Genomic DNA, 20083 nt, shown 5'->3' with positions numbered 1-20083 from the left:
CAAATACATGCAGCATTGCGTGAGCACTCACCTAGTTATTTTTAATAAAATAAATCTAAATGGTAAATTTGCATATTAGTTTGGAAGAGAAATATACAATTTGAGTTTTTGGAGGGTGTGGAGGGGGAAATATGCCCCAAAAAGAAATAATAATTCATGTATAAATAAGTGCTTACAGATAGTCGCTTATATTATTGTTCATAGAAAGAGGGAGAGAGAACCAAAAAGCAGTTCATCCCCTACTTTTGTTTCTGCAAATTGAAATTGCTTCTTGTGAATCGATTTTCGCAGAAACATGGGTGCGGGTGGCCGTTGGAATCCGAGTGATCCTGAGGTAGTTTTTGAAAGAGCCCCAACCTCAAAACCCGAGTTTACGCTAGGAGATATTAAAAAGGCCATACCACCTCATTGTTTCGAAAGACCTTTGATCAAATCCTTCTCGTATCTGGGAGCCGACGTTGCCGCAGTCGCCTTGTTCTACTACGTTGCCACCACTTTTATCCCGCAGCTCCCGCACCCTCTTCAGTACATCGCGTGGCCGCTTTACTGGGTCGCTCAGGGCACCGTGATGATGGGTCTGTGGGTTATCGGTCATGAATGCGGTCACCATGCTTTCAGTGACTACGAATGGCTGGATGACACCGTAGGCTTCTTCGTGCACACGTTCGTTACCACCCCTTACTTCTCATGGAAGTTTAGCCACCGCCGCCACCATTCCAACACCGGTTCTCTCGAGCGTGACGAGGTTTACGTTCCTAAGGAAAAATCGAAACTCAGCCCCGCATCCTTTTACTTCGACAACCCCCTGGGCCGCACTTTCACCCTCACTATCAAACTCACTCTCGGATGGTACATATACTTGTCCATTAATGCCGCGGGAAGACCTTACGATAGATTCGCCAGTCACTTCGACCCCCGTAGCCCCATTTTCTTAGATAACGAGCGACTCCTGGTTCTCGTGTCGGATATCGGGCTTCTCAGCTTAGTTTACTTGGTGTTCAAAGCCTCGATGGCTTACGGGCTCGCTTGGGTGTTCTGCGTCTACTTAGGTGCGTTGACGGTGACGAACATGCTTATTGTGATCGTGACGTACCTTCAGCACACGCACCCTTCTTTGCCGCACTACGACGACTCTGCATGGAACTGGATGAACGGTGCGCTTGTGACGGTTGATAGGGATTTCGGGCAGGTTCTAAACAGGGTGTTGAATCGCGTTACGGACACACATGTTGTGCACCATTTGTTTTCGTACCTTCCCCATTATCATGCCGTGGAAGCCACCAAAGCAATCAAGCCAATTCTGGGTGAGTTTTATCAGTTTGATAGCACTCCGTTTTACAAGGCGTTATGGAGAGAGTCCAAAGTTTGCTTGTTCATTGAGCCTGATGAAAGTGATGGAGAAAGGAGAGGCGTCTTTTGGTACAGCAATAAGTACTGAGCAACAGTGCAAAACATATTGATTGTTGTAGCATATGTAAAAATAATGACAAGCATAAAGTTTATATCCCTTTTTTGTATGATCAATCAATCACATATACTCTTAAAGAAACATCTATTAACACCAGTCTATAAAATAATTTGCAACGGTATGAGGTCCAACTGTTGAATATAAATACAGAGCATAGTTTTATTTGAAACAGTTATCACAACCCGTGGTAAATAAAAAGAAAACTATCGTTGTTTTTTTGGACAAAACCTTTAATAACGGGTTTTAGCAATTATTTTAAAACGGTTAACATCTTCATGTTAGATTATGTATGTATGTATTTTAATAAATGAGTTGTGGGTCATCTACCAACTCTCCTTTGTATACATTTAATTAAAAGTTAAATAAAATTAGTTGAAACCTTGTTAAATCTTAGCTATAAATAGAAAACATTTGCATAGTTTGTCACACTTGACTTGAAAATTAAGATATACATGTGTATCTCCAAAATAATGGATAGTATCATACTACTTTCATTTCCAAAACCACCATATCCTTGGCTAACACAAGTTAAATATGTTGGGATTGGTGATCCCGGAAAATTTAAACCACAAACGGCCACACATGAGTAGGCATTGCTGCAGTGGTAGCGTACTATAACGATGGAATTGGTGGTCTCGGAATACATAATGAGATCCTTGTGTTCTGAGAACACCATTTCTTGATCTTAAGTTGCTCGATGTGAAAAAGATGGAAGACATTGTGTGGTTTGCCTGGGACGTGATCAACAGGATCAAGAGGACAAACCATGAGATTCACATCGATAAATTTATATAGTTTGAGATATCACTTTTTAATGTTAAAATTATGTCCTTTAAATATAGTTGATTTACGGATCAAGTCCTTTAAAATGTTTACTTTCAGGTAGTGTCCTTTATATGACAAGTTTGCATGCTTTTCGTCCTTTACACTAACGGATGTTAAGTTTTTCAGTTAACTCATTACATGTTCGCTATGCATGAGGGCATTTTAGTCTTTTTATATTTTAAGGGCTATTTATGTAAGATAAAGGTTTGGCTTCTATTGAAAATTTTACGAAGTTATGTACGTCACTCTTTCTTCCCCAAATTAACCCACCGTCATCAACCCACCGTCACCACCACAATCGTCTTCTACTCTACCACCGTCACCGCCCCTGTAGACGCCTTCGACCAGCACCCTCCTTCGTATGCCACCACAGTTGTAGCTTTTCCGGCGACATAACGACCACCAAAGTTGCCAATTCCGATGTTGGATCTCGTTGCCGGAACTTTCGCTAACCGCCCTCCTCGTTTCCTCCATCGCGTTCACATGTAGGTGGATCTTCGTTTGAAAATCCTAGATTATTTATCCTATATTTCTCGTTGATTTGTTCACACTTCGTATTAAAACGACCGGGGTCGGGTTTATTGAAAAGTGATCCAAACTTGAAGGGCTACAATTGGAACTTGCTGAGTCTCTTGCCATGCTAGTGGATCTGGGTCATGGAAGTTGCTATTTTGTTGACGTGTATTTTCAGTTATTTTATCGTGTGAATAAGGCTTTATGCCTAGTGTGTAGTTGTCCTATTCTCTAGCAAAGTTAGTAGTGGGTCAGTTAGACTTCAGTCTATTTATAGGCGTCTAGTTTGTTTACTTTGTTTTAAGCACCTTTGAAATTAATGCAAGTTCCTTTCAAGTATCTCTAATACCAACAAACTGGTATCAGAGCTAGAGTGTGTGAGAGAGAGAGTTCCTGATCTTCAAGTTTCTGCAATGGCTGAACCGACTAGTGCCTTGCCTACTCAACCCACTCCTATTCCAATTTTTAAAGGAGACGGGTATGAGTACTGGTGTATCCGTATGAAGACTATACTGCGATCTCGAGACTTATGGGAACTGGTGGAGAATGGTATCGACCCGGCTGATACCGATCAGACGCAAATGAAGGCTGCAAGGAAGAAAGATGCTCATGCCATGGCTATCATTCAGCAAGCTGTGCATGATTCCTTCTTCTCGCGAATTGCGGCTGCCGAATCTGCAAAGGAGACTTGGGATATCTTGAAGATGGAATTCCAAGGAGATTCTCAAGTGAAAGCCATTAGGCTTCAAGGATTGAGACGTGAGTTTGAGAATCTTTCGATGAAAGAAACTGAGCAAGTAGGAGAATACTTTGCTAGAGTTATGGCTATTGTTAGCCAGAAGAGATCATTTGGTGAACAAGTGGAGGATAAGAGTATTGTAGAAAAGATACTTCGCAGCCTGACTCCTAGATTTGACTATGTTGTTCCTTCAATTGAAGTGTCCTATGATCTTTCACAACTCACCCCTGTGAAGCTCATGGGTGCACTTCAGTCTCACGAAGAACGTATGAACAGCCGAAATCAGGATCGCTCAGAGAAAACTGAAGAACAAGCCTTACAAGTCTTCCAAGATGGACGTGGAGGAAGTTCATCATCTAGCCGTGGTAGAGGCAGGAACAGAGGCCGAGGACGTGGAAGGGGATTCGCTAGGGGACCCCAATGCTATGTGTGCAATCGATTCGGCCATGTCAAAAAGGATTGTTGGTACAATGATGACTCACATGCCAACGTAGTGACTGAACAAGAAGATGATGAAGAAGTTGCAACACAGCAACATCAACAACATTTGTTCCTTGCAGCAGATATCACTGATAAACCTATGCTTCTTATGGCAATCACCAGTGGTAATGTTAACTCTCAACTTTGGTTCCTTGACTCTGGTTGCTCTAATCACATGACAGGCTCCAAGGAAAGTTTTTCTTCCCTTGATGAAGCATTTAAACTGAAGGTTCAGTTGGGGGACAAGAAGAAACTGGCTGTAGAAGGAAAAGGCACACTGCAGATCAACACTAATGATGGAGGCTGCAAATTGTTGGAAGATGTCTACTATGCTCCTTCTTTGGAGTACAACTTGTTGAGTGTGGGCCAGCTGATGCGGAAAGGCTACATTCTCCACTTTGAAGATGATTGTTGCAACATCAGCAGTAAGAAAACAGGCAAGGAGGTTATGAAGGTTCAAGTTGCAACTAATAATATGTTTGTTCTTGATGTCTCCAAGGTTGATACAAACAATGCCAAAACTCAGTCTAAACAAGAGGTGGTGTCTAGACTTTGGCATTGTAGGTATGGTCATCTGCACTTTGAAGGGCTCAAGTCTTTATATGATGGTCATTTAGTTGATGGACTTCCCAAGATCAAACCTGTTACCTGTGAAGGGTGTATCCTTGGAAAACAGTCAAGGCAACCCTTCAACTCAACCTCCTGGAGAGCCTCTGCAAAGTTAGAATTTGTCCATACTGACATCTGCGGCCCCATGCAAACTGCAAGCCTAGGTAAAAGCCTCTTTTACCTCCTGTTTATAGATGATCTAACTCGCATGTGTTGGGTGTATTTCTTGAGTAATAAATCTGAAGCTTTCTCTAAGTTCAAAGATTTTAAAATTGCTGCTGAAAAGGAAGGTGCATGCAGCATTCGAGTTTTGAGAACAGATCGTGGTGGTGAATTCTGCTCTAAAGAATTCGACATGTTCTGCCAAGAACATGGTATAAGAAGGGAAAAAACACCTCCCTACACACCACAACATAATGGGGTGGTAGAAAGAAAAAACCGAACTGTTATGGGTTTAACTTGTAGCGTGCTCAAGGAGAGAAATTTGCCCAATACTTTTTGGGCTGAAGCAGTCCATACTGCTGTTCATATCATTAATATTTCTCCCACCAAAGCAGTTCATAAGCAGACCCCATTCGAGGCCTGGTTTGGCCGTAAACCTGATGTCACCAATCTTAGAATTTTTGGTTGTATTGCTTATGGGCATGTCCCACATCAAAGAAGGCAAAAGTTGGATGATAAAGCAAAAAGAAATATCTTTATTGGATACTCTTATGAAAGTGCAGGTTATAGATTGTACAATCCTTCAACCAAAAAGTTTAGCATACGCAGAGTTGGTGATGTTACCTTTCTTGAAGATCAAAAGTGGGTATGGGAAAACTCAAAAAGAAATATCTTTATTGGATACTCTTATGAAAGTGCAGGTTATAGATTGTACAATCCTTCAACCAAAAAGTTTAGCATACGCAGAGTTGGTTATGTTACCTTTCTTGAAGATCAAAAGTGGGTATGAGAGAAATTATGCTTTCAAGTTGCTGTGCAAATTTGGTATGAAAGAATGCAAGCTTGATGCTACTCCAATCAATTATAATGAGAAGTTACTCTTAGATGATGGAGCTGATAAGGTGAATGAGGAACTGTTTCGAAGCTTGGTGGGTGGTCTAATTTACTTAACCCACACTAGACCTGACTTGGCGTATGCAGTCAGTCTAGTATCCCGTTTTATGCATAGTCCATCAAGGATCCATTTTGGTGCTGCACGAAGAATTCTAAGGTATGTTTCTGGAACCTTAGAGTTTGGTATATGCTATGAGAAGGGAAAAGAGCTCAAGCTTGTGGGATTTAGCGACAGTGACTGGGCAGCTTGCGTAGATGATCGCAAAAGTGTCTCGGCCCATGTCTTCCTTCTGGGCAGTGGGGCTGTGTCGTGGAGCTCAAAGAAGCAACACACTGTTGCGCTTTCGAGCACAGAGGCTGAATATGTAGCCGCTACTGGAGCTGCATGCCAAGCCGTTTGGTTAAGGCGAATTCTTGCTGACTTGGGTTTCAATCAGTACAACGCAACAAGTCTGTATTGTGATAATAACTCTGCTATCAATCTATCAAAAAACCCTGTAATGCACAGCAGGTCCAAACACATTGAGTTGAAACATCATTTCATTCGCGATCTTGTGGCTCAAGGTGAAGGTCTCCTGGAATATTGCAATACCAATCAGCAGCTGGCAGATGTTTTAACTAAGGGATTGTCAAAGGAAAAGTTTGTGTACTATCGACACTGGTTGGGAGTTAAGAAGTTTGAATCAAGGGAGGATATTGAAAAGTGATCCAAACTTGAAGGGCTACAATTGGAACTTGCTGAGTCTCTTGCCATGCTAGTGGATCTGGGTCATGGAAGTTGCTATTTTGTTGACGTGTATTTTCAGTTATTTTATCGTGTGAATAAGGCTTTATGCCTAGTGTGTAGTTGTCCTATTCTCTAGCAAAGTTAGTAGTGGGTCAGTTAGACTTCAGTCTATTTATAGGCGTCTAGTTTGTTTACTTTGTTTTAAGCACCTTTGAAATTAATGCAAGTTCCTTTCAAGTATCTCTAATACCAACAGGGTTTTGATCGTGGAATTAAGGTTGTAATGCCGATGATGGTCGCCGACCGTGAGGGAGGTGGCTGGATGGAATTGTAGTGGTCGTAGGCCAGTTGGGGGGGGGGGGGGGGGAGGTGGCTGGATGGAATTGAGGAGCTTGGGGATGTTGAGCATCAGATGGATGTAATTTAGGAGGTGGTTGGTAGTTGACCGGTGGTGGCGACTGGTGGTGATGACCGGTGAATAGGAATCAGTGAGGGTGAGGGTTTTTTTGTGTTGGGGGATATTATTTAATTTTTTTTATTTTGTAAGTGGGACCCACATTGATTTATTAGTTAAATAAACATGAAGTAAATGTTTGATTACCCATTTTACCCTCGTATATCTTGAAAATTGTGTAACTTAACTGACTTTTAAGATGATCGCTAGTGTAAAGGACGAAAATCGAATAAAGATGTTATGTAAAGGACACCGCAAGAAAGTAAACTTTTTAAAGGACATGATCTTAAATCAGCTATGTTTAAAGGACAAAATTTGTATTTCTGTCTTATTTTATAAATAACTTTTTTATACATAAATTAAAAATTAAAGGAAAAACATAAAAAGAATTATTGAAACCAATTTTACGACGGTTATATTAAAACATTTGAACCAATATATAGCGGATATTATGAAATTTTCATTATTTAATTTGAATAATTTAGACCGTTTTTAATAACGCCGTCAAATAATGTCCATCTTTTACGCCGGTTCATTATAACAAAGTTACATCGGTTTTCATGTTTACCGGTTTTTATCATAAATGAACATCTTGTCAATTAAATTAATTCTTTTGAGTATGCGAGTTAATTTGATGATCACGTCTAATCGAGTGCATGTCTCGATAAAATTGCATTAAATTTCGATAATATATAAAATGAAGATTAACTGCGATAAATGATCACATTCAGTCGATAAATATTTGCATAATTTTATCCAAAATTAATCTCAATACAAAAATGCTCCTTGTTGTGGCAAATATACATCTTTTGTACTAGAAACATTCAAACAGTAATTTATTTTTATCAAATTCACCAACAGGAGAAAAAGAAAACTTTAAATCAAAATAAAAATAAAAATTTACCATTCTCTTAAGATATTGATGTACTTGTCTTCATCATTTTGATAACGTATAAGAAGCCAGAGAATATATATATATATATAGATTAGGCCTTTTCAGAAATGTTTCTTATTACAAGTGCTAGAAATAAAACCAACTAATCACAAATTTTCATTATTTATATGATTTATTTTAATCATAGGGACATTTTAGTATAAATGGTTTTTCTTATTTTTGGCAACTAATTATTTTCTGGTGATAGTTATGCATTAATTGTTTATTATATTTTTTGTTACCATAAATTATCTTTTTTTTTTTTTTATCATAATTCCAGTTTATTATAATTATGAATTTTGACCATTTTTTTATTTATTTTTCTTATTATAACAGACATACCTACATTTTATTTAATTCTGAATTTAACTATTTTTTTTATTACAATATATACATAATTCAAAATATCATAATCTATATCTTCTTATTTACATTTTATCAACAAACAAATCTACATCTTTTTTTATTTTATTTTTAATTTCAATATTTTTGTATATATTTTACATTTTCACTTCAAAATACCACCTACAGAATGCATTAATGAACCTACACAAGATAAAAATTACACGTACACAATTCAAAATATCACCTACACAAGACGTATATGAACGTATACATTACTTAAATGAACCTACACGTGATAAAATTACACATACATAATTCAAAATACCACCTACACGGTACATATATGAACCCTACACATAAATTAACTGACACACGATAAAATGTACAAATGCATAATTCGAAATACCACCAACAGAATACATATATGAACCTACTTAGTACATAAATGAATCTACACACGAAAAAATACGCATACACAATGCTAAATACCACCCACATAGTACAAATAAACTTTTTTTTATTATATTGAACTACATATAATAAATAACGGATAATGTTAATAACTTACACTTGTAAAATTTTCACATACACCTTCGTGATACCATATACACAGTACATATATGAAACTTCACCGTTAAAAATAATCCTTACATAATAAAATATATAAATCCAAACAATACACTACTATACAAACATTTATCCCCCCTATGCATACAAATTTGAATTCAATAGGTAACTACAATTTCACAAAACCCTACACATAACTGTATGTTTCTATTTGCTACATAGGTACTAAATGAAAAAAATCCATAATATACAACCTACACAACCATAAATTAATATTTGCAAAATTTTATTGAGGAAAATTAAATGATATTAATAATCTTATTAGCATTGATTGAGCATAAGAAATAACCGTTGAATTCATTAATGTATGGTTTATTGAGGAAAATTAATATTATATATATATATATATATATATATATATATATATATATATATATATATATATATATATATGCTTATTAAATTTTCATTATCTTGTTTTGGTCAAAAATTACCTAAGTAATTTACTGATTAAATTTTGTAAGTGAGGTAGCATGTTCTTCACAATATTGCAAGTGTGTGTGTAAAGCAGTAAATTACTCTGCGATTTAGCGAGGAAAAACTCTTGATCCTTAGTAGGATCTCTGGCAAAAACCTCGGGAGGGGAAAACTATCATACTGCCTCATATTTATTATTAAGAAAAAGTTGTTATAACTCAAGAACTACTGATGAACAAGTCTAGAGTATAGAGAGTGCTAGTGTAATGTGAGCAGATGTAAGTGTCCTATGTTGTTCATCATAAGTAATAAACTGTGTAATAATTTATCTTTTTATATCATAAATGAAACGGTGTTACATATCTATATATTATTTCTTACTAGTTTGAGGCCCGTGTATTACACGGGTAATTGATGAAAATTTTAAATTTGACAATTAAGTGAAATACAGACAATAAAATGATCATATATTGTTAATATAATTTCAATTTATATTAAAATTACATAATTAAGAAAACACAAATATGTTACAAAATAAGTAAAACTTTTCTTGTACACTACATTTGTGATTGTACTGGTCAGTATACATTGTTTATCAACAATCAAAATCTTTAGTACATGTATGCTTGTAACTCTTGATAAGGTAACATATGGTCTGCTTATAACTCTTGATAATGTATCCATAAAACTAACAATATATATATATATATATATATATATTCATGCACATAAAATATCATATCTTTTAATTAATTAATATGATGTCCTTTGAGATCATCTACTCATGTTTATAAAAAAAAACATGATTATCCCAAAAACCAGATTACCTGAACACTATTGATATAATCATCCTTAGAATATTTAGAATTATGATAAATTTGTTGGCATTAATATTCTGTGTGTGAAAAATTTTTAATTGATTTTATATTTTACAATTAACAATTGTATAATCAGGCAACATATAAAACCAAAATACTATAACAAAATGATTTGTCTTATTTCATATGAAATGTAATTGCCGGGAAAATAACAAAAACATACTAACCTTAAAGCCATGTTCAAATAACAGTGAGTTACCAGATTATTAGAAAATTTAAAGTTATCTAAAGTGAAGGTAGTAATTCTTTTTACAGTAGTTGAAAGTCTTAGATTGGAAATGCTTAAATTTGAATATTAATCTTGTGTTATTAGTTAATATTATGGGAAGTTGTTGAAATATTGAATTAATCGATATATATATATATATATATATATATATATATATATATATATATATATAGATATAGATTAACAACGTATAGAAAAGAAGAAGCAAAGATTTGGGATTTTATGGAAGCATGGTAAATAACTTTTAACTGGATTAACAAATTATTTTAAAAATTAATGTGAAAATGGAATATTCCTTGAAATGTAAGCAGTAGAATGATTAAGTTACAAATCGCAAAACCCCTCCCAAAAAAATTCAAAAAAATAATAAAAAAATCATACCTCAAAATATAAATAAAAAACGAAACATGTAAAAAAACTAAAACGTTTGCGCCGTTGTCCTCGTTCTTAAAAAAAAAAAACCCCCGATCTAACCCGTTTTGACCCGTTCCGACCTTGACCGATTCCGACCCGGACCCGTTCTAACCCAAACCTTTTGACCCAAACCCGTTCCGACCCGAACCAAAACAACCCTTTTTTTAGTTGACCAATTCCGACCCTAACCTGTTTCGACCCTAACCCATTCCGACCCATGACCCGTTTCAACCCAACCCAACCCATTTGCCACCCCTAATCATAACCTCATTATATAGTAAGATAATTATTTCAACAATAAAATCTATTAACTACGCTTATGAAAGAGCCGTTGAACTTTTTTCAGCTTCATTTCCACGCTCTTGTTAATCAAGCAACGAGCTACTAGCCATTAGGAGCTGTTAATAGGGTGTTTCAGCGTATGTATCACAATCAAAATCGGCAATGAGGATCCTGGGCATATAATGTGTCTTCAATACAATCGTTAATCTTGGCGGTTACAAGACTTGTTTGGTGTTTGATCAATCATTTAATGAACTTTTAATGTTAATCAAGCCACCAATGACTTCCTGTAATAATATATCCATTAGTGAACAAAATAATAGGGTCATGACACCAAACCTGTTTGGAATCCCTGCTAGCAATATACTGAGACTCAATGTAACTTTCGCTAAATTTCAGAGTTCAAAAACCCGACCCATTTAAAACTTTTATTACTATGAGGACCAATGTTATTTAATAAAATCAAGTCATTGATTATTTATTATCACTTCCCGATGCTTGAATTAGTTTCGTTAATATCTTTTTTTATATATAAAATAATCTAACTATCAAAGATATGCCAAAACAATCCCCCTAATCATCTTAAATTCCATTGTGCACCCAGCCCTAAAGTTCAAGGACCAACTAGCAAATAATATTAAAAATCCTTTCTTCCTCCTTCTCTCCATCCTACCATCGATCTTAACATCCATACCATTTCTTGAAGCTTAATTTTTGGCTGTAATCGAAGAAATTAATGTTACCAAATAGTTTAGTTGCCTTAAACACATTCAACTGACACTCTAATTGTAGTAAATATTAATCATTGACAACGATTTCCGTAAATTATGAACCGCGGCCTAATCATCCTTGTTAAACCTATAAATACACGACCGTGTTTCAATTAAACTTGCTCACACACCCCAATCGACCTCACTAAGCAAAGCCCTAACTCAATTTCATCATTCAAAGCCATCTTGACCAGTTTTAACCCCAAGTTCGAGCCGCGAGCCCTATCACGCCAATCAACTTCAATTCAGTAGTATTTCCGGTGATTGATTTATGTTTTGAGTGCGTTTTCATTTCAGTAATCAAAACCCTAACCTAATTTTTATTAACAACAAACAATTAAATTGAATTGTAACCTTGGGTTTATCTTTGTAATGGGGGATTAAACTTTCAAGTCTACTTAACTATTTTGCAAATCAACTTTGTTCACGAATTGAAACACCAGCCTGATGGCTGGTGTGTTTTGCTTGAGAATCTAGGACAGGTTCAGGCGCGGCTTCAAACCCCCTGGACCCGGTTTTAAGTTTTATTTATGTAAATCTCATTTTATGTTTTTTTTGTTATTAATACACATATAAAGTCATCAAATGAACGTTTTTTTAAACCGAGCCTCCGGCTTGTTGTTCTTTCTTATTTTCTCTATTAGTCCTCTAAATCACACACACACACATATACACACACACACATACACATATGATAAGAGCTATTCCTAGCACACGCTTAATAAACCGAGCTAGATTATAGGTTCAAATATTTTTTTTCCATTAATAAATATACATGTGTATAACATTTTTTATCAATAATTAGCATTTATGTTTTTCATCAATCATATTATATATAATTTTATGATTAATTAATATTAATTATTTATAAGGTTTATTTATTTATTTATAAATACATGCATATAGTTAAAATATATTGGATTATTAAATAATATTAATACTAATAAAATAATAAATAACAATAGTAATAATAATAATATAAATAATAATTAACAACATATTAAATCCTAAAAGACTCAAAATTTATTTGTTAATCTTAAAACACCATCAAACCTCAAATACGTTATGAATCTTGTTATTATTTCGTTAAAATTGATTAATATTATATTAATAACTAGGAATCTTTGTTGACGTACCCTAAGGAGTTCGATCGCATTTAACTTAATTTCTGTCGCTGTCTCATCTTCAATTAACCTACTCGATAAGGTAAGTGATTCACATCCCCCTTTTTACCGTTTTATATTTTGGAGGCGTTATGCGTTCATAACTAAATCAGTTTATTTCACACTACAATTCTATGGTTTGCGTTATATGATATTGCTCAATTAGTTATACGTGTAAATGTGACTATGTGTTTATTTTAAGTTTTGGTGGTTGGTATCTCATCCTCATCCTCATTAATATGATCATACGTCATCGGAGTAGCTCGTTATCTTTGTGATTCGAGTGAAAAGACAATTTATATTATTGTTATACTAGTTGTAGTAGTTCATATTTATCGCAAGGAATTGACATTTTCAATATTATATATATATATATATATATATATATATATATTGTTAATACATGTTTTTGTACGTCTCGATCTTTATCAGGGTTATTAATGTAATAGATTAATGTATAGGGGTTACAATGTAAATATGGTTAAAAGGCCATTCGCTCTATTGTAAGTTACATTCGTTACCCCGTAACGAATGTAACACATTCGTCTAACTGTAAGCTCATTCGTTAACCTTGTTTAACGAATGAGGGCCATTCGCTATCATTTAAAGTATTAACGAATAAGCATGTTTATTCGTTAAAGTATTTGTAACAAATGACCTATTCGTTAAGTTAAGTTTAACGAATAGGGTCATCTTCCTATATATACCCTGGTAATCTATTCTAACTGTAACAGTTCTGATTATTCCTTGAATCCTCTCGTTACTCTGTCCGATTACCATCTCGACACACACACTACACCTACTAACGTAAATCTAGCCTAATCATATAACTATTCAACATGAGCATCGATGTAATCACAAGATCTAGATCTGATTCATGCTCTCACAAGTGGTATCAGAGACACGGGATCTGATCTTCGATGCTTCTGTTGTTCTAATCGGATAATTGAACTTGAAATTGTTTGTTTCATGATGAATTTGAATTCCGGTGAAACAGAGGATATTCGTTAAATGTATTTGAGCGTGTTTAGAGGTAATTGGAATTAGAATTAAGGTAATTGATAGGATGAATGGAGGTTTGAGTTAGGATTAGTACGAAATTGGACTGAATTGAGTTGTAATTGTGAGTTTACGTTAATGGTGGTTAATGTGAATATTTGAAACGTCTGATTGAGGTTTGTTTTGGTTTGATTGTGAGTTTGAAGTGGTTTATTGAGGTTCGGAATTGATTTCCGAGCAATTTGGTATAGATTTTAGACGCTACGGACGGATATAGATGAATCTGGACTGAATGGAATAGTTTGAATGTTTGAAGACTTATTCGATAATGTTTGAAGATTGATTCGTTACAGTTGAAGACATTCGTTAAAGACATTCATGTTAAGATCTAACTGCTCATTCGTTAAACCATTCGCCTTCGTTTCAAGCAGATTCGTTAAAACTCATTCATTATATCTCAGTCGCTAAAACTCATTCGCTAAACGAATGTGAATCTCATTTGTTAAGCCCTTCATTCATTCATTCATTAAACTCTTTAACGAATATCACTAATTCGTTAGAGTAACTCTCATTTAACGAATATACTTTATTCGTTAATCTTCCATTCGTTACTCAGGTTAAGGTATTAACGAATATCTGTTCATTCGTTAATCATTTCATTCGTTACTGTGACCACATTCGTGTGAACAGTAAGTCTAAGTTTTACAGTTTTACAAATTTAGTATCCTTGAAGTTTAACCAGTGTTTTATCATGGCTTCGCAAAACATGTCTTACTATGCATTAGCCTCTGAGATTGTATTACTGCAGCAGATGCTAACCATGGATAATGAAATTGGAAGTCACAACAAATGTCCCAAATTGTTGAAATTGTCAGACTTTGCTCGCTAGGAACCGAGGTTCCGTGCATCCAAGTAGTGTGCGCTTTCTAGACGATGTGTATGCAGCACCTTTGGTAGGCAGTGACAACATGGGATGGACACCAAAGGAATTCAAAGAGAATGAAACTCAAGAATTGAAAGACTTTGAGAGTGAAATTAAAGCCTACTCAACTCTTACTATGGCATTACCGGAACAAATATTTCATCAATACAGTATAATTAAGATTTGTGCTTCTTTGTTCACAACTTTGAAAACAAGAAGTTTGGGGAACACACTCGAGAGTAAGAAGACGCTCGCAAAATTTCAATTTAGAAATTTTATTTTGATGAAAAACGAGACAGTTGAAGAGATGATTAACCGATTTAGTCATTTGATTCTGGAGATGTTAAGTGTCAATCTTGAGCCAACTGAAACAGATAATATTGATACACTGAAGAATGCTTTACCTCCTTCATATTCAACTTTTCTATTTGTATTGAAAGAAAACGGTTTCTTTCGAAACACCGAGCTCACAGCTGTGCAATTCATTAACAAGATTGAAGAAAGGGAATTTGACATTAAATGTCAAAACTCGTTGAAAGAAAATCAAAATCAGCAATCTTCAACTCAAAACCTTTCACTCTATGGGGGTGCCTTGCCAGCAAATCATTCTTCAAGTTCTGTACCAATCAATGCTTTCTTTGCTCAATCTCAAGAAGAAATTTCTAATGTAAACTGTTCTCATAATGTATGCTTTATGGCAAATGGAGCTAATGCAAACACAAGTGCTTCATCATCAAGCTTGCCTAAAGTAAATCTGCAAGAGGCTGAACAACAGTTTGCATTCTTGTGTGCTTTCATGACTTCATATGAACAGCTTGTTGGAAGCAAGATTGCCACAAGTGAATTAACAGATGAAGATTATGATCAAATTGACCCGAATGATCTTGAATTAATGGATCTCAAGTGGAACATGGCTATGATTGTTAGAAAAGTAAAGAGATTCATGCAGCGTACTGGGAAAGATCTTCCTGCTTTGAATAAAAGGGTCGGATTTGATAAACTGAAGGTGAAATGTTACAATTGCGGGGACTTTGGCCATTTTGCCAAAGAATGTGATAAGCCAAGAAAAGAATATTCTGGGCCACGCAATTCAGAAAGATCTTCAGGGAAGAATTCATCTGGTGGGGATAAGAGTAAAATGACTGTATCTGGTAGTGAACAAGATAAGTCTACTGCTACTCAAGCTCTGGTGGTTAATAAAGTTGTTGATTGGTCTCAACATTTGTTGGGAAATCAAGCAAATGTGGCAATTGTTGAACCAGTAGAGAAATTCGAATATGCTAGCAGTGATAATGTATCTGAGGGAACTGTTTCTTCTGATTCTGAGACAGATACTGATCTAAGCCTGTTTTCTCAAACTGAATCAATCGCTGATCAAGTTGAATCTTATGCATGCATGGCTAAGATTGATGAGGTATGTGTTCAACCTCAAACTAATGTATCTTAATCTTTAACTGAAGTGATTGATTGTGCTGAATGTGCTATATTTAAAGCCAAACTTGAAACAGCCTTAAATCAGAACAATACTCTCAAAAAAGATCACTTTATGATCAATGAATGCTACAAACAGAAAACAAAATTGCTAGAGCAATCAAATCTTAAAATTCAAAAACTGTCTGAAAGCAATCATGATCTTAAAGCTAAGGTTCAGTGTAAGATCATCGAAGTTGATCAACATTTTAAGGAGATTCTTCGACTCCGAAGCTGTATTTCCAATCTCGAAAATGAAGTAATGGAACTTAAAAATAAGCTTGGAAAATTAAGAGATTCTTCATTTCTTTTAAATAAAATAATCGAAGTTAACCATTCACATAAGAAAAATGGAAAACAAGGTTTGGGATATGTCGAAATTCCACCTCCTTTTAAGCATGATTACAGTAGCATTCCCTATGTGGAAAAATGTTCAGATATGCCTACTGTTAAATCTGAAAATGTTGATACAACTGAAACTACTCGTGAACCAATTCATGTCAAAAGTAAAAATGTTTTCACCAAAAATGAAATGGATGGTTCAATCGAGGAGTTGACTGAACCAAATGAGATTGTTAAAAACAACGATATACCTGTTGACAATCACATTCTGTGTGAACCCGAAGAGCTTGAGCAGGCGGTTCATGACTCAAAGTGGTCGGATAGTTCAGTGAAAAAGATTGATGTAACTCCTAAATCAAATGTGTCAAATAAACCGACGGCAACTGATGAGAAATTGATGAAATTTATCAATCCTCAGTCGGTTTCTTCAAATGGGAAAGTATTTAAATTAAAGGGTTTATCAAAAGTGTTCTCAAACAAAGAAATTCCTTTGAACCTTCTTAAACCTGAAATGATTGAAAGTGTATATCAAGATGATACTTCAAAAGTTTCCGACCTTGAACATAAATTCTTTCAATTAAAATCTGCAAATGTTCAAGCGAAATCTCGAAGTAATGCTTTCAAACACATTAAATTTATCAAATCTTCAGGATTGAAAAATTCTTCGAATTCAACAAATCTTGAATTTTATAAAAACAAAAAAGGTTTAAAACATGAAGTTCCAAAGTCGGTAACGTTTGAGAAACCCACATATGATATTCGTCACTCTTTGCTATAAAAAACTACCTGTGCTTCACCATCAAAATCTTTGGACTCTCGATTATGTTTCAAGTGTGGTGAACCGGGCCATGTCTCCAAAAAGTGTAAAACAAAGATTGATGATATCAAAAGCCCATTAACTCAAAAGACTGATTTCTTTCCAAATATAAAAGAAAATCAAGTTGATGAGTGTGTTATAATGTATTAGAATGTTAATCCGAAGAAAGTTATTCGGATTGATTCGGTTAATTTATCAAACAAATGTGTTGACCGTGCTCAACCTATTTGTTCAAACACTATTCGGGTAGAATATGTGATGGCTACTTAAAGAAGACAAACAAGAAACTTGTCACTTATTCTAAAGTACCGAATACAAGTGTTAAGTTATCATTTTCTCTGAAAGTATCAAAGGGAGAGCCCAAGACTGAGGCTTGGGCTGCCCTTTTGAACTAATCATTTTACTTGTTTGTACAGGGTACATCTAGGTCCGTGTCTTATTACAAATGGATATTGGTGTGACATTCGTCAATTTCGGGTCTTGTTTGTATTCGTTTTTATTTGTTTATTATGTAAACCGACCCGATTTGTAAACCGAAGCTTATGTTATAATCAAAATGATGGATTTATGTTACAATATTGTTTCATACTTGTTGGGTCTTGAAAACATCCTACCTTTATTTTTATTTTTATTTATTTATTTATTATTTTTTTTGTTGTTTTGTGTTTTTGTCTTGATCCATTTTGCATGAAAACTCTTGTGTCTCACACCCGTATTTGACCACCAATATTACCCTATATATACACCACCTTTCCTCTTCATTTTCCCTTGCTACAACTCAAAAAAAAAAAAAAAAGAAAACTCTCTCAAACATCAAAGATTAAAGGTTATCTTCTTAAGTGTTCTTGAAAGTTTTTAGTCTTTCATCTTAATTAGTTTATGTAGCCTTATTAATACTTGTTTATGGTTGTGCAACATATATATAATATACACCCCTTGTTTACCTTTGGTAGTTACTTCTCCGATTCCGGTCGGTGAGGTTTCGGACCTCATAAGACAAGGCTTCATGGAGGACTTCGTGTCCTTGATATATACACATCTATATAACTTGTTCATACATATTAATCTTGCTTATTTTAGTTTGTTGGTCATGTTTACAAGTTCCATGGTTATGGGTTTTTAAGAGTCTATGCTTCGGTTTAACCGTAAATAGCTCTAAATCGTAAACCGAACTTTGTTACTAGTTTTGTTAAATAATTGTTTAAACATGCTTATTGTTAGATCTAAGTTTCTAAAATCATTTTTACAAATTCTATGGTTATGGGTTTGTAGAATCTTACCTCGGTCTTAACCCGAAACACGATCCGAACCGAAAACCAAACTTTTGTTTAAAGACTTTATTGTTAACTTTTGGTTGTAAAAGTATTTTTTTTTATTTATACATTATTATACAAGTTCTTTAGTGGTTGAACATGTGGAAACCAAAACGATTCTTACTCGCTTAAGACACACAAGTGTGTTTTTTTTAGCCATCAAGACTTGTATATTTCTTTAAAAATGGTTACAAATTGATTTTTAAATATTTTCTTAAGTACTTGGAAATATTGGATCCAACTTGATCTCATAACAAAGTTTGGACCGACAAAACCGAACACTCGCTTAACGTGCGTTGTTAGTTCTAAAACAATGGAACTACATACTTGGTTAAGTCTTATTAAATTTTATTGAGTTACTCATAACATTCAATATTTTGGAAAGTTGACTTTGGGTTTGACCAATTATCAAGACCCGAACCGACAACCCGAACACTCGATAAAAAAAAACCGTTTTAGTATCTTTATTCCAAAGGGATTCGCATTCTTGCATTTTACCCACCTTATTACTTAACATAGGTTGAGTAAATATTAAGGTTAGATACTTTAACCCGGTTTCGAGCAAACTTACATTTTTAAAGGGTTATTATTATAAATTCTTAAATAGTTACATTTTAAACCTTGAACTTTAATTATTTATATTTCTCAACATTTATTTTGTTTAAAGACATTCAAGACAATCTTTCTAAATTCAAGACTTCTTTTCTTTTTAGGCATTGTGCGTTAAACTCGTCGTTCTGACAAATCTCCAAATTATCATCTTTCAAGTTTACTACTTGAATGTGAGTACTTCATACCCCATTTTCCATCTTTTATTTTGGGGGTGACATTTCATACCTATTCAACAAAATGCTTTATATTTGAATCTTAAACCACAAACGTAGTTGTATACTTTACCTAAATAATTGCTCGATTTGGTGTTCTATGCTTATATGCCTATGTGTTTATTGCTTTTGGTTGGTGGAACTATAAAATCCTAGACTATTTGGCATCCCCTTATAGATAGGTGTCGCTAATGTGTTTAGCGATATCTATTTATCCAAATTACCACTTTTATTTATCGTTTCGTATGCAAGTTTTGTGGCTATCTTTATTATATGCTAATATGATGTAAGGCCCCGAACCCCGGGAACCTCACAGTTGGTAATCATTCATAACACTCGTAAAATTAATTAAACTTAAAAACCGTTTCTTCCATTAAAACAAACGTATCAGAGTATCAATTTTGCGGAAAACTTGAAAAATGAAATAAGTTCCCGAAACCCGGAAATTTTGCCCAAAATCCAAAGT

At 34.7% G+C, this 20083-nt stretch overlaps 1 protein-coding gene across 1 annotated transcript; it reads left to right on the top strand.

Moving 5' to 3' along the window:
- Nucleotides 1-229: 229 nt before the first annotated feature.
- LOC143544885 (delta(12)-fatty-acid desaturase FAD2-like) lies at nucleotides 230-1441 on the top strand. The gene has a single exon (XM_077036872.1). The coding sequence runs from the start codon at nucleotides 296-298 to the stop codon at nucleotides 1436-1438; it is 1143 nt and encodes a 380-aa protein (XP_076892987.1). The 5' UTR covers nucleotides 230-295; the 3' UTR covers nucleotides 1439-1441.
- Nucleotides 1442-20083: the final 18642 nt, after the last annotated feature.

The sequence above is a fragment of the Bidens hawaiensis genome, unplaced genomic scaffold (assembly GCF_021521415.1).
Source record: "Bidens hawaiensis isolate Kalapana, Puna unplaced genomic scaffold, B.hawaiensis_p1.1 tig00013778_1, whole genome shotgun sequence".
NCBI lineage: Eukaryota > Viridiplantae > Streptophyta > Magnoliopsida > Asterales > Asteraceae > Bidens > Bidens hawaiensis.
Note: the sequence above shows the minus strand (reverse complement) of the source record. Positions and strands in the feature narration are given on the sequence as shown.

Bases quoted from the DNA above. Each gene is read 5' to 3' on its own strand.
- LOC143544885 (XM_077036872.1), top strand. From the start codon at position 296: ATGGGTGCGGGTGGCCGTTGGAATCCGAGTGATCCTGAGGTAGTTTTT.